This window comes from Perca fluviatilis, chromosome 9 (assembly GCF_010015445.1).
Source record: "Perca fluviatilis chromosome 9, GENO_Pfluv_1.0, whole genome shotgun sequence".
Classification (NCBI taxonomy): Eukaryota; Metazoa; Chordata; class Actinopteri; order Perciformes; family Percidae; genus Perca; species Perca fluviatilis.
In genome coordinates, this window is record NC_053120.1 from 3281571 (window position 1) to 3295994 (window position 14424).

General features: G+C 37.7%; 2 protein-coding genes across 2 annotated transcripts in view; one reads left to right on the forward strand and one right to left on the reverse strand.

Moving 5' to 3' along the window:
- LOC120565452 (complement C3-like) overlaps positions 1 to 7535 on the reverse strand; it is a 50312-nt gene extending 42777 nt beyond the window's left edge. Inside the window, exons 1-5 of the mRNA XM_039811250.1 lie at positions 7413 to 7535; positions 1336 to 1531; positions 1015 to 1177; positions 728 to 822; positions 220 to 308 (exon numbers count right to left, since the gene is read on the reverse strand). Coding sequence (XP_039667184.1) covers positions 220 to 308; positions 728 to 822; positions 1015 to 1177; positions 1336 to 1531; positions 7413 to 7489 — 620 coding nt within the window. The 5' untranslated portion in view covers positions 7490 to 7535. The remainder of the gene's footprint in view (positions 1 to 219; positions 309 to 727; positions 823 to 1014; positions 1178 to 1335; positions 1532 to 7412) is intronic.
- Positions 1 to 14424, forward strand: part of LOC120565597 (zinc transporter 2-like) — a gene marked incomplete in the record, with an annotated part of 356424 nt that overhangs the window by 63845 nt on the left and 278155 nt on the right.

Here is a 14424-nt window from a genome sequence, read left to right on the forward strand (position 1 = left end):
TTTAAAGTTCTCAGGTTGGCCAGCAAACTGCACAGTGTGAAGGACTTCATGTTAACAATTGTCATCGTAGAAAGATATAAACATATCAACATTTGCTTTGCATAATCTTGATTTAAGACATTTATGTTTTGAATTAAGGCCGCTGTGGTCCATGTTAACATCTAAATGCACCACTAAAGAACAGAATGTATAGACAGTAATTAAAAATAAAATACTAACCTGATAGTTTCAGCGAGTGGGAAAACTCCAGAGTGGATCCCTGATCTCAAAGGGACTGTATCAAGTGGTAAAATGCTGCCTTCAGGGGTCTAAAAATGAACATTATTGAACAACCATAAACAGTGAGCCGTGCCAGTTTACAAATAGATTTAGTAAGTCCATGGTATATTTTATTCATGTCTTTTGTCTACCAACCACTTTTTCAGGTATTTCTAAATCATCTCCACTGAGAGAAGAGTTCAATGTGCAACCTGACCACTAGATTTATTTTGTCTTGCTTTTATTTTTACAATAAGTAGCAGGACATGTTTTATTAGAGTCATGAAACCTAACAAAGACACAAGGTTAACTGTGGATGTGTTTTTTAATTTTGGTCATTTGGAGGGAAATAATCTACTGGGTTTTTTGTGTGATATCACCTCATTAAGATGCTTTCATGCTCTCAGTTTCAGCTGACTATATAACATTATATTACAATGTGTGCTTATCAAAGATAAAAATACAATACCACAATCTCGATGGCAATAGTAGCATCAGTTTGGGCTTCGGCATCCCTCTCTACGGGCTCCATACGGGGGGTCACTGCAAACATCCTAAAATAAACTGACAGAGAAAGAAAGAGGTTGATTTTGCTGCTGAAGGTTGGAGGATGGTGTATCTATTTTTGAATTTACTAATCTGCTTATGTAAAGAGGGGTTTATTTTACGGTAAATTACAGTACAATCATTCTATTTAGGAATAACAAGTCTCTCAGTGTGTTTCTTAACAGTTATGTAGCCTAGTATTGAAGTCACCTTTGCTGTTGGGGGTGTAGAGGGTCTTGTCAGTCTGGATGAAGATGTACCCAGACTGGAAGGACACTAAGACCACCTTCTCCAGCAGTTGGTCAGGGAACCGAGCTTGCAGGTACACATACTGCTTCATGGTAGGATCCTTACTGAAGCTGTCAGCAGGGATCTGAAACCAGAATGATGAGACATAAGCAGTACGTGCATCAGGAGCAGGCTGGGGTACATCATGTACATTTCTGGACTCATTTCTAGATTCTTATTGGTCGTGTTAGAAAATGAAGCTAAGTAACAGTAACATGCATACAGTGACAGTATTTAATTTACCATAATTTGTCCGAGCTCCTGGAAGTTTCTTTCACTGGTAAGGGTCACAGATGTGGATGTCAGCGTTTTGGTTTTGGTTGGATGGTTCAACACGTTGATTTGGACCGGGATGTTTTCCCTGGTGCAGTCTTGACACTCCACGAAGATGTTTTCTGCTGTTCCTACCCGCAACAAGTTAGGGGCAGACATCACCTGCCTGCAGAACAGCGGTGAGACAGAGAAAGATATTAATGTGATTATACTGTAGTCACTGTGCGGAGGTTTTTTAAAGCAGTATAAAACACACACATTATAATGGAGAGTTGTCAGTGTTAATACACATGGTTTACATGTGTATCTGTTTGAACAAAGGTTTTAAGAGTGAATCTCTTACAGAAGTAGTTCCTGACCTGTTGTGTATGTGACCCCTTAAAAATGTCCTTGTAACCCTTCGTCACACCAATTGGCTATTGTTGGCTATTATTACTAAGTGTGACTTTTACTGTGGGATATGTATGTGCTTGAGGAGGGGAACATTTTCAGTATTTCACAAGAAAAAAGGCTAAAATGATAGGAAGTCTAAAAAGACCTAATTATTCAAACAGAATTATGTTTTTTTCCCGCCCCTTCTGCTGGACCTCATGGGACCTACTTTTCGAAAAAATATGAACGGTGGTCAACGGAGAGAGGCAAATTATTGTTTGATCCCGTTTGAATTGAGCCATGGATTACAAATATGATGTTTTCTTCAATTTAAAAGATAATTTTTCAACCGAAGAAAGTCTCAGTTAGCTGTAGCTTTGTCGTAGTACCTCTTAGTTTAGTGTGAAACTGCTAAGAGAACCACATCTCTCATCTCACACAGTTTACCTCACCTAGCTTGATGCTCAACTTGCTCGCTAGCTAGCTAACTTAGCTTTGTTCCACAACACAAGTAACGTTATCTTAACTGCTGTGTTTTATCCAGTGAAGTGTTTTCAGCAGATAGGCAAAAGAACGAGCGAGATCCTTTGCTCATTTGAGCAACGTTATATCGATACACACCATACATACACACACATCGTAGCTGCAGCGAGACGTCATGTGTGTATGTGGTCTTTCTATTTACGTATTTTCACAGTCTTATACTTCAACAGTTCAACAATAAACTGAGACTTTCTTCAGTTGAAAAATTATCTTTTAAATGGACGAACATCGTTTTTGTAATCCATGGCTCAATTCCAACGGGATCAAAAAATGATTTGCCTGTCCCCATTCTCTACCATTCATATTTTTTCGAAAGATAGGTTGCAATAGACTAGAAGTAGAAGGGCGCTGACCTCTCCCAAATAAGCACACATACGTCGCCACGACGTATGGAAAAGATCGCTTCATCAGCAATTGATCGCGGGTCATTCTGAAGCGTTGTTTAATGAGCATCTGGATGTCTTATTATGATGGAAATCTATACATCACAGCAACATATTACCTATGTGGGTTAGATGTATTACAAGTTACTCAGTTGTTTGAGCATCAGGACATCTTATTTTGATGGAAATCTATAGGCAAGGCAATTTTATTTATATAGCACATTTCAGCAGCAGCGCAATTCAGGTGCTTTACATAAAACATTAAAACATAGTTAGAAATGAATACAGAATTAAAAACATTAATACAAAATTAAAAACAGTTAATACAAAAATTAAAAACAGTTAATACAAAATTAAGAACATATAGAATACAGGAATAAAATTCACAATGCAGTACATTGAATTAAAAAAAGGCAATGACAGGTCTTCAGCCTTGATTTCAAAGAGCTGAGTAGGTGCCGACCTACAATTTTCCGGAAGTTACATATAAGATTACATACTTATACATAGCATCAACATATTAACTATGTCGGTACAATGTCATTCAAGTTCCTCACTTGATTGCTTGTCATTTTGAAGCATCGTCTAATGAGCGTCTGGATGTCTTTTACTTTACACACATTGTTGATGTGATGGACAGTGAATCTGAATTTTGCCCAGCAACATATTCTGGCCACACTCGATGAAGGAAGGAAAAAAGTTGCCAGTCTGAAGGGTTAGGATGGAGACTGCTTCGTTGCTACAGTTAAACCCCATGGCAAGCACTATTTCATCTTAATGTAACACATATTTCAATGTTTTCGCATGCTTAAATTTAAATTTAAATATCCCTTTTCTAGCTAGCTAAATGTACTACACTGACTGAATCTGAATGTAAAGTTAACGTTAGCTATGTCAGTTGTGGTAAGTTAATTTACTTGCTGTTCTTCCATAATTTAATCTTATGGAGGAGAGATACCACATGTCCTTCCTGCTGCTGTCAGACTTTATAATCAACACTGCTCCAAGTAGACCATGCATGACAATTTACTCATGTACACCTTATTATGCAATATCAATAACTCCTCTGTGCATACTCTGAATACTGTGTTATTAAACTTTCTGTGTATACTTGTGTTAACTGCTTTATTCTTGCATTTTTACAGCATAAAATGGCACCTTTGGTATAAAAATTAAATACTTTTTAAATAATCGTGATTACCGTGAAACCTTGATGTTAGCCCTTTTAGAGAGAAAGTTATGGCCTATTTTATGGGACAATGTGTAACATGATATTTAAAGCTTTCATTTAGGAAGTGATCTAAATACATATTGTCAGAATGGCGCTTTAACAGCGGTCAAGGCTAGATGGGATACATCTGTGGTGACGACAGTTAAGTTTAGGCACCAAAACGACTTAAGTTAAGTTAAGGAAACAGATTGTCGTTTGAATTCAAACTCTAGAGTAACGATGTTGTGTTTTCCTGGGTGAATGTATAACAAATATGTTATGATATTAGTCTATATTTTGCGGGATCTTTGCGTAACTTTTTTTTCCGTAGCTGTATCCCTTCTACAGTAAACAACTTGTGGATCTTGAACTTCATCCAAAATGAAACTGCACAGACTGCAGCTCTCCCTACTGACCAAATGCCCTTTCTGTTTAATTATATTGAAAGGCTCTTGGAGCCTCTGAGAAGAAATTTAGCAGAGAATGTAACTATGTTAACAACATTTGGCTTGCGATATTCTACTTAAGGAAACTGGTCTTCTATTCACAACATTCAACAACTTATGTTACAATGATGACTCAACCACTTCTTAAAAACAAAGGGAGAAGAAACAAAAAATAAAATAAAACAAATAAAATAAAACTTCCATGCATTCGAATTACACATCGAATTACGCACATAACCCAAATCTTTTGTTCTTGCCACAGCAGCAGCAGCACCGAGGAATCCTACTTTCCTGAGTCTGAAGCCAAGAGAGCCATCAAGGACTTCCCCGACTGGCAACAGACTGGAGTAGAGGCTGTAGCAGGACGGCCTTTTATTTGTTACTGAAATAATTGCCATTATGATAGACAGTGGATGATATGATGAGCAGTACTTGAATTCCTTCAGTAGTAGTAGTGTGAAAAGCTCACAAGTGTGTAGTCAAAAGAGAGAAATACTGTATATTTCAGTGACTCCCACAAATCAAGAAAAATAATGAATTTTCTTAAATAAATGTAATTCTTGGCTCAGTGTCTTTGGGTTTAAATAACATTATCATGATCCCATAGGCATCCAAAAATTGAGAAAGGCTAACAAAGTCAGTAAACAGGTGAACAGCTTAAAATTATATGCCTGTCTTTTTGTTTTTGCTCTAACAATATTTCGTTGTTATGATGTAGCAATGACAAAATAAAACTGAACTGAACTGAACTGATGTGCCGTTTTTTTTTAACTGAAACAGGGTGCGTTGGACATCTTGTTGTGTGCACAAGCTCCTTTTTATTACCGCAGGTTTACAGACACGTCTCTACTGATTGAGTATCACCTGGAACACAGCCAACAGTCGAGAGACACGCCCACCAAACGACAGAAAACATAACTCAAGCCGTTGCACACCGTTCCCAGGAAACATGCTGTTTTGAGATTGAACGTGCCCCAGCTCTTTGCCTGAGACTCTCAGACTTTAAAAAACACTGTTTTAAGCTTTTAATAATGTTTTTTTTAGATTAGCCCTTAGTATAGACCACAGTAGGATAATTATCTCAAAATTTAGCTACATGATCATAAGTATTTGTTTTTTATTCAGAATAGCTTTTAATGTATTATTGTGTGCTATTTTCTATAATAATTTGAACTTGTGTAAATTGTCTTTGAGTACCCTGAAAAGCGCTTTATAAATAAAATGTATTATTAATAATAATTGTGTATGATTTATCTATCTTACTTTAGCAATTCATGTAATTTAGTAAAGATATTTAAAGTAATTTTGTGTGACCTATACTGACCAGTTTAGTTAAATGGGTTAATGCAGGATCAATTGATCGGCACATCTTCCTGACATCTGTACTACGTATAACAGATGTCAGGAAGATGTGCCTGAGGCATCTGTAAGATGTATAGCAGAAGTTGGGACGATGTATATGAGCCTGCATCTGTACAATGTATGACATATGTTGGAACGATGTATATAATTTATATAGAGAGAGAGTTGCTACATGTCGCTGAAACGTCAAGCAGTGATGTCCCTGGGATATCGTGCCAGTGAGCAAGCGAGCAATATGGTACTTATTCCCACCGCATCTTGATTACATCGCCAATACATCACGCCGACGTATGTGTGCTTACTGGGTCAGTATACCAAATGTAACAAAGTTATGAGTAGCCTTTTTCTTTTTTACAAAATGTATGTGTTGGTTACATATATTTTTGGAGCCACCTGGTGGGTTGAGGTGAAAGTTGGCGCCATGGATGGCAGCCTTGGTACTGCGCTCTCTAGTAGCCTACTTTGTTTTTGTGCGTCTATTACATTTTCTGCAGTTTTTCACCAGTAAGTTTTCCCAGAGAGGAACTGCTGTGATTGGTTGAAGTGATGGAAAACTCAAGTTATTGGTCAAATTTGCGGAAAAGTTGCAGTGATTGGTCAAAATTGCGAGTTGCACCGAATTCACGGTGATTGGTTGAATTTGCGTGAATTGTTGCGATCGTGACATCGCGAAATTCTGCAACAAACAGAGAGCGGAAGGTGAAGCTCATACAGCGGATGTCAGGCAATTATCCTGGAAATGTACTTCTGTTGACTACCTTAATGAAGATCCAGTACTGGATCAACAAAACATTTCATCATGCCTCTAGACGTTTGCTCTTTCTGGTGATTCTAGTATCAGAACTTTAGGGGGGCTCAGCCACTAATGAGAATGTGACATGGATACAGTGCCTTGCAAAAGTGTTAACCCCCCCCCTGCTAAATCAGTAATTTCATTAGCTGATCATCTCTGAGCTATAGCTACTGAATAACAACGTCAGCTAAACATTTCTGACACTATGATGGAACTAAACCTGACACTTTATAAGTCCCAGTAATAACGATTGATTTAACCCAATGTTCTAACATTCAGCAATTTCAGTTGCTTACGTTTTAATTTGGGTTCTAACCTGCACCATGAAATGACCAACTTCTTCTCTGGGGTCTACGAACTTTACACTTCACAACTCTCTCATGCTCTCCTTCTGACAGATCAGATAGAGACTCAGCCAATGGCACAACCTCCTCTGATTGGCCAACACTACGTTTCCTTTCCTTGACGGGGTTACAGGTGCGGAGCATCGGTGACCGACACACAGGACATTAAACCTGTTTCAAGCCCTTTGAACCTGTTTGTTTGTCCTCTGTAACAGACAAGTTCACAAACTCTCACTAGAAGCAATACAATTTGTTTAAAAAAACGTTTTGTATTATTATAATTTTTAGGGGGACTGAGATTACATTTAGGGGGGCTTCAGCACCCCCTAAAAAGGGTCTAAAATCACCCTTGGTCTGGCTTAATGCATTGCTGTGCAAACTCTGAAAAAGAATACGGCCAACTCATTGGCATCATTTCAAAGACCACAGTACCTTGACTTTTGTGACACAAAATGCAACGTAGGAAAGCTTTTTTGCACACCTCTTTTGTCGGGCAGGTGCGTAGGATATGATCAAAAGTAGCAGATAAAATGTTTTTTAAAGAAAAATGCAAACTGGACTACAAGATGACCCTGGTAAGGCAGGTCTACTTACAATGGAGCTCCATCAGCCAGAGAAGTCAGAGAGACAAAGGCCAGAGAGGCCAGCAGCCACAGCTGAGTCCTACTCATCCTTCAGCCTGATCCACTCTAGACTGTCGATCTGCAGCACCCTCCTTTTATCCACTCCCCCCACTAGCTCCACTTCACCTCTATGATGTCTCACTAGTCCTCTTCAATTCTCTCTCGTGTCAGGGTGCATGGTATGTTTAGCAAAAATGAAAAACACAATTATTTTCCCCTCACAAAAGATATAACAAATATATGTAAATAAAATGACGCTATTTTTTATTTTTAAATAGTGTTTTTCATAAGGAATATGATTTAGATATGTAAGTGTGTGTTATTAGGTTCTGGTATATATGCAGTATATACAACTTAAACTTGTTTGAATTGCACTGTACAATGTTTTCCATTCAAGCTATTGGTAAAGATGTACAGTATGTTTTGACAAAATACAATTTCTTTTGTGCAAGAACTGTGTTTTATCCTGTTTGCCATTTTTTGCTTTCAAAAATGTACAGTAGTAAATTTACTTCAAATATTTAGCAGGAACAGGAAAAATGATGTACAAAATACTTTGCCTAGAAATCAGATTTTAGACATTATCATGTAGAATAGATAAAACAAACATATCTAAGCTGTATAGGTCAATGGCGTGAGTCCTAACAGATTGGTTTGATTGAACATGAAAACATTCTGTATACAAGTTAGTTTAGTAATTGAATACATTGAACATAATACAGAACTTTTAAATACAAGAACTTTAAATTAAACATTAATGAAATGATAATAATGATAAATATTTTGTTTATCCAACAGATTTCTACAGCTGTGTAAATACAAACACAATTTCACATGATTTCCCAGCAGCAGTGGAGAAACTGTTTGTTATCTCTGCTCTGAGGAAACAGATAAACAGTAGAAAATCAATCAAGGTTTAGCATACAGTCCAATGAAGAGTTCACTGCACAATTACAGAAAAGGCTATTCTAAACTTTTTCTTTTAAATAACTACATTTTACTACTATTATTTTGAGCCTGCTGAATCAACATACTTACACATAATCAAACATATTGCATATGCACACAGACAATTTGGGTAAAAGTAAAGTTAGGGCTATTCAGCAGCAAGGAAGTCTCTCTAATAACAATAATTGTACTATGGGATTTAAATTTTTTCATGCATTTATGAACTTGATATTATTATTAATTATTATAAAACTAAGAATATATTTTGGAAAGTATCCAGATCAGTCTTTGGATATTTGATTCAATGTTGTGGATGTTATTATGCATCCACAACATTGTATAAAAATTCACTTCAATCTTATGAACTACTGCACACAGCCTTAGGAGTTATGGGGCCCTATTTTATCGATCTGAGCGCACGGCCTGAAGCACATGGCGCTGGTGCGTTTAGGGCGTGTACAAATCCACTTTTGCTAGTGTGATGGCGGTAAAAGGGTCCGTGCGCCAGTCGCATTGTTTAAAAGGGTTGTACTTACATGTCTTCATTAATCATAGGCGTGTTTTGGGGGGCGTAATATTGTACCTTCGCGCATTGCTGTTATGATGGAGGATTTGCTAAGCAGGAAGGAGAGATTTTCAGGAGAAGAAAGTGATCTGCTTGTGCGTGAAGTAAATGCTGCGTTATTGACTTTAGACCAGGTTTTTGTTGGTCAGTGGCGCGATCACTTCCCACTGCCTCAAGATAGCAATACTCCCAGAATGCACCTTGACATATGGTACTCTCTGGTACTCCCTTATTCATGATCTCATCCTAACACTGTAAGGGTCCCATGCTCAAATACACTCAAGTATCCTGTAGGCCCCCACCAAAGGTCATAGGTTAACATTACCTAAGTTGTTATTCAGCTATATGCTTACAGAATACATAACAACCCTGGTCATCTAATCAATCAGGGCCTTTAACTTGTTATTCTCAGAATTTAAACATCTGGATCAATCCAACCTTTGCACGCATAGAGCCTCTTGCCTCACTCTGACCAAGAGTTCTTGTCTGAGAATTTCTACATCTGTCTCAATATACCACTTTATAGAATATATGAAATATGAAAATACATTTGAGTATGTGCAGGCTTGATTATTCCACCTATCACACCTGAACACACTTCCCATTTTAAATTGCATTTAAGTGCACATACTGTGGACCATCAAACACAGTTATCAGATGGCCACATTTATATTAGCTACAGTGAACATTCAGGCAAAATTCAATCCGGCTTTACATTTATTTATTTTTTTGCATTTCAAAGACTTTTTCCATTTAGGATAAGGTTGATTGGTCACCCTTTTAGAGCTCACACTGTACAGTACATCTGCTTGAGAACTAAATTCTAACACTTTGCACCAATGCCACAAAGCATCTGGCTACAAGAAAAACAAAGGAACACGTAGGCCTACGGGTCAAACAACAAGTGAAAGAGTTTCTGAGCGTCTTGGTGAGTGAGAGAGTCTGGAGATTCTCCTTCACACCTACAGTATATCAGTATATCATTTCACAGCACCAGCAGCAGCAGGGTCGCCTGAGCTGAGGGGCCAGATGACAGGCTTCTTTATATACACTAAACCTATGTCATGTCTGCCAAAGACCAAAAACATGAAAAGCAATGTTTATATTTTGTTTGATTCAGAAAAACAAAGTTTTTATTTCATTTAGGCAATTGTGTTGGAAAGGGATAAACTAATGGAATTTGTTAATTTAAAATTTGTAAGAAGCTTCTGCATGCATATTGTGAATCCCAACCAATTTGTAATTTGGTTCATCTTAAATTGAACTGTCTATGCATCACTGAGCTCAACATTGCCAATTTCAATCAATTATTTATTAAACTTAAAGCTTGATATACAGTAATCAACATAACAGTAAACAGACAATGAGCTTAAAAACCATTACATTTTAATCAATACAGTTCAACATTGTAAGCCCTCATGTCCCATAGCAGGGATATGTTACCATAACAAGAATTATGCAAAATAATTACTTTTTTAAATGATTTTCCTTTCTATAGTTTCACTCCTGCTGACACCCAGAGTGTTGGTACTGATTAACCATCTCCTCCATGCCCAAACAGGTAATTCTGTGTTCTTCAGTTTGACACTCTGCTTCTGTGGGCCAGTACTCGATTCAGGTGCTCTCTCCGAATACATACTGATACCTGAGGAAAGCAAAGTGAACAATACACATCTGTAACACTCTGTAACATGACATGAAAAGCCCCCTCATCCCTTCCCACAATAACTATCGATATTGACACTAACACATAAGCTAGAGTACAAGAAAGTACAAGACTTCCTGTAATCCAAGAATAGGAAAAAACAGAAAAGGTACTTTAGGATTTAGTTAAATGCATAGCTAAAGATGTTGTACAAAACATTTATGCTGTATTCTCATATATAGCCAGTGGAATCATGCTTAAAAAATAGATATTCTGGGAAATATGCAGGAAATATATAGCCAACAGCCGACTAATTTAGCTAAATCTTTCCAATGGTAACAATCCACCCAACAATGCTTCTAATCTCAATGTTTAATCCGCACAAAGAAATAAAATGTAGAAAACAACAATTCTTTTTTTACAGGGGTTACATGTTGGACTATTTCTTGGCCCGGAACCAATAACCTTCTTAAGTATCTGCTGGTTATCTGGCAATCAGGGCTGGCGATTGCCATAGGCCATAGGGCATCAAATGTGTTGGCGGCGCAGTGTTGCCCTTAGGTCTACTTCCTATTAATAATAGAATTAGAACGACAAGCAAAATAAAACGTGTTTATTAAACATGATCATCCTAGGGCGCCCCCTCAGCCACATGTTTACATGTCAACCTTTCATTACGCAACGTTTCCCGTCTCAGGTCAGACTCAAACACACGGAGCTCTGAAGCAGACCTGTGCATCACCTAGTGTCCACTCTCTCTGGATAAATAGAGACGAGCAGCGGCACAGACACCAGGGGTGTCGGACTGGGGGTAAAACCAATACTGATTACCAGGGCCCAAGGGGAGAGAGGGCCCTTGAAAAATCTGGAATATATTTTATTTTACCTGGATATTTTCATTTCCTAATAACATTTCATAATGCATATCAGATGAAATGTAAAGTTAGTGTATTGGCTGAATAACTGTGTTGATTGACTGACTACATTTTGTATACAAAAAGGTCTCGCCCCCCCTTGCTAATGTACCAAATGGTTTAGTCCATCTGCAGCATTTTGTTTATGTTAGTTGAGCGTCTGGTGGAGCGCAAACTTCTGCTCTAGAAATGTCTTTCTCAAAGAAAGCAGAATCATACTACCAAAATGAAAGGAAAGACAGGAGGAGGAGAGAAAACAGAATGAGGGGAAACAATTGGTAACAGACTTCTTTTCAAAGAAAGGTGAGCACTAACTAGAAAACCAAATCCATGGTGCTAAACTGCTTGAATATCTCCGAGACCGTTAGTGCTAAAAACGAACTGAGACAACCCATAGAAAGAGCAGAACATACACTTTCAAATGATGCTTTGGTTATACATGTAATCTGAGGTAAAGACTAAATACATAAACACTAACAATGCTGTTAGCATACAACACACCATTGTAATAGCCTCATTTAAAACATGTTTAGTTTTAAATTAATAGGCTATAATAAGCAGTAATAGGCTAATCAGTGTCATAAGTAGCTTGGTAGCTCATTGGTAGATACATATCATGTCAACTTTATAGTTATGTCAGATTTAGTAGAAGCAGATATTAACATTGTGGAACACATGGCCCTCAGTTTCAGAAACTGTTACAGCAGGGAGTGGAGTAGCAACAGACCCCTCATCCTCCTCTTTGGATTTGAGACAAGGGAAGCTTATATCAAAATTAAAGCAAACCATGTTTAGCCATTTTGACTGAAAGGTGTTTAGTAACACTAACATCTTAGGGTGTTTTATTATATTAGGTTACTGTACATTTAGGATAAGAGGTTAATATCAAATGTATCCTTCATAGAGAAAGATGATAGAGAAGATGTGATTGAGGATGATGGGAGTGAAGACAGCAGGAAGCTCAGAGCACAGTGTTTATATGAGAGATGAGGAACTGGAAAGTAGGCAGAGCAGTGAAGACCAGTTTTTGCCAGAGGATCCAGGACTATGGACGCCCTCTGCTGTGGGCATGCTGCAGCAGATGTGTCCCTATTTCTGCGTAGTTTTGTGTTTCCACCTTCGATGTAGAACAGCGTACAGCCACTTCCCTGAACTGTCTGATTCAGAGACCCAAACAGGGCTCTGAGTCTGTCAGGAGGTCTGAGATCTACCGTATCAGCAGAGATATCACGTACTGCACAGCAGACTATGGTGCAGGTGGATTATTTTCTGAAATATAGTGACTTTATTCTTGGAATAGCTTATTGTATTATCACTTTATTTTTCTCAAAATATCACGACTCTCCAAACCTCAGAGAACACAGATAAGATATGCTGTATTTTGAATGTGCACAAAGTTTTGAACATGAGCAGAAATCTTGCTCAAACACATCTGAAATATTACCGTCCAGGGGTTTATTAATTCATTAAAATGAATTCATGTATCATTCAGGTGAATAATTTTAATATGCACATTTAAGGAGGTTACTTCCTCAACAAAAGAAGCAAAAGTGGGAAGAGTAAATGATGCCTAGGCTACATGTGATGTGACTCAGATATATTTAGAAAAGTCGATCTACAGGAGAATAAATGGTTAAAAGCAATACAGAAAGCCTGAGAGCATTACTGCAAAATATTCCATTATGTTTTTATGTTTGGATTGTAATCTATGTTTCCTTTTAGATAAAGATATTTCCAGTATAAATTGTTTCAGAAAAAGGTATACAAAAATAAGTGCATTAAAATTCACCAGAATGCAGGAAATGAAGTATTTAATGCTCAAGATTTTCAGGGGGTGGGTTAGGGTGTTTGTAAGCGTGTTTCCTTAACTGTTGAACCACGCCATCACCTATAAGGCACATTAGAACTTCAGTTTCTAGTACATTTCAGGCAGTTCAATGATAAATACCTACCTTCATTGATGACTTCCAGTACCTTCACTGTGAAAATGTCAATGGACAAATCTTCTGTAAAAGTTTCCAATCTCACTTTGTACACTGAGGACAGACAAGTTGCAGATTGTTAGCTCACTCTCTCCCTCTTTTAGTCCTACCTTTTCTCTCAATCTCTAAGTCACACAAACATACATTTTTGTGTGATATAAACACAATTCATGTACACTCTCTTACCAAAATCTATTATACTGGTGTGTGTAGTCTCACAGACCTTAGCGGTTTGTTGATCATTGGGGATTTTGTCCTTCTGCATACTGCAGTTCTCTGGAAATACACAAGAGGCATAAGGAATATACACAACTGATTAAATAGGCACATGGGGATGTGTGTGGATGGGTTGAAAGGTGAGTGCATTTGTATCTTAGTCACAATTTAAGTATAGGTGCTCGTTGCCTTGACGGAACGTTAATAAAGTTCGCTGATGATGTCATCGTCCTCAACACGACTGCATCAAGACAGCCTATAGAGGGGAGGTCAGAGCCCCGACATCTTGGTGCCGAGACAACAACTTCCATCTCAATGTCAGTAAAACAAAGAAGCTGATCTTGTCTTTAGTGTAACTGAAATGGAAAGGAAATGCGTTGTCTGACTTTTTGTTAGAATTTTAGGGTGACCAGATGGAAAAGAAGAAGAAATGGGACAAAAAAGCATGTCAAAAGATGCTCGTTGTTGGAAACTAAACAATGTAAAGTTGCAGCTTTTATGTAACAAGGATGGAGATGTTTTGTTTGCCTCCCCTCACATCCTCTCTCACATCAAACAATAATTATAGGTATTAGGGATGGATATTGCCTCTGATTTCCTGAAATATTTGATTCTGTTTCACAAATTCAATGTTTATTTTGGATATTTACAGTTGCAAGACTAATTTAGCTTGGATATGAAAGAGATGATACAGTTGTACAGGGTTCCCTCTA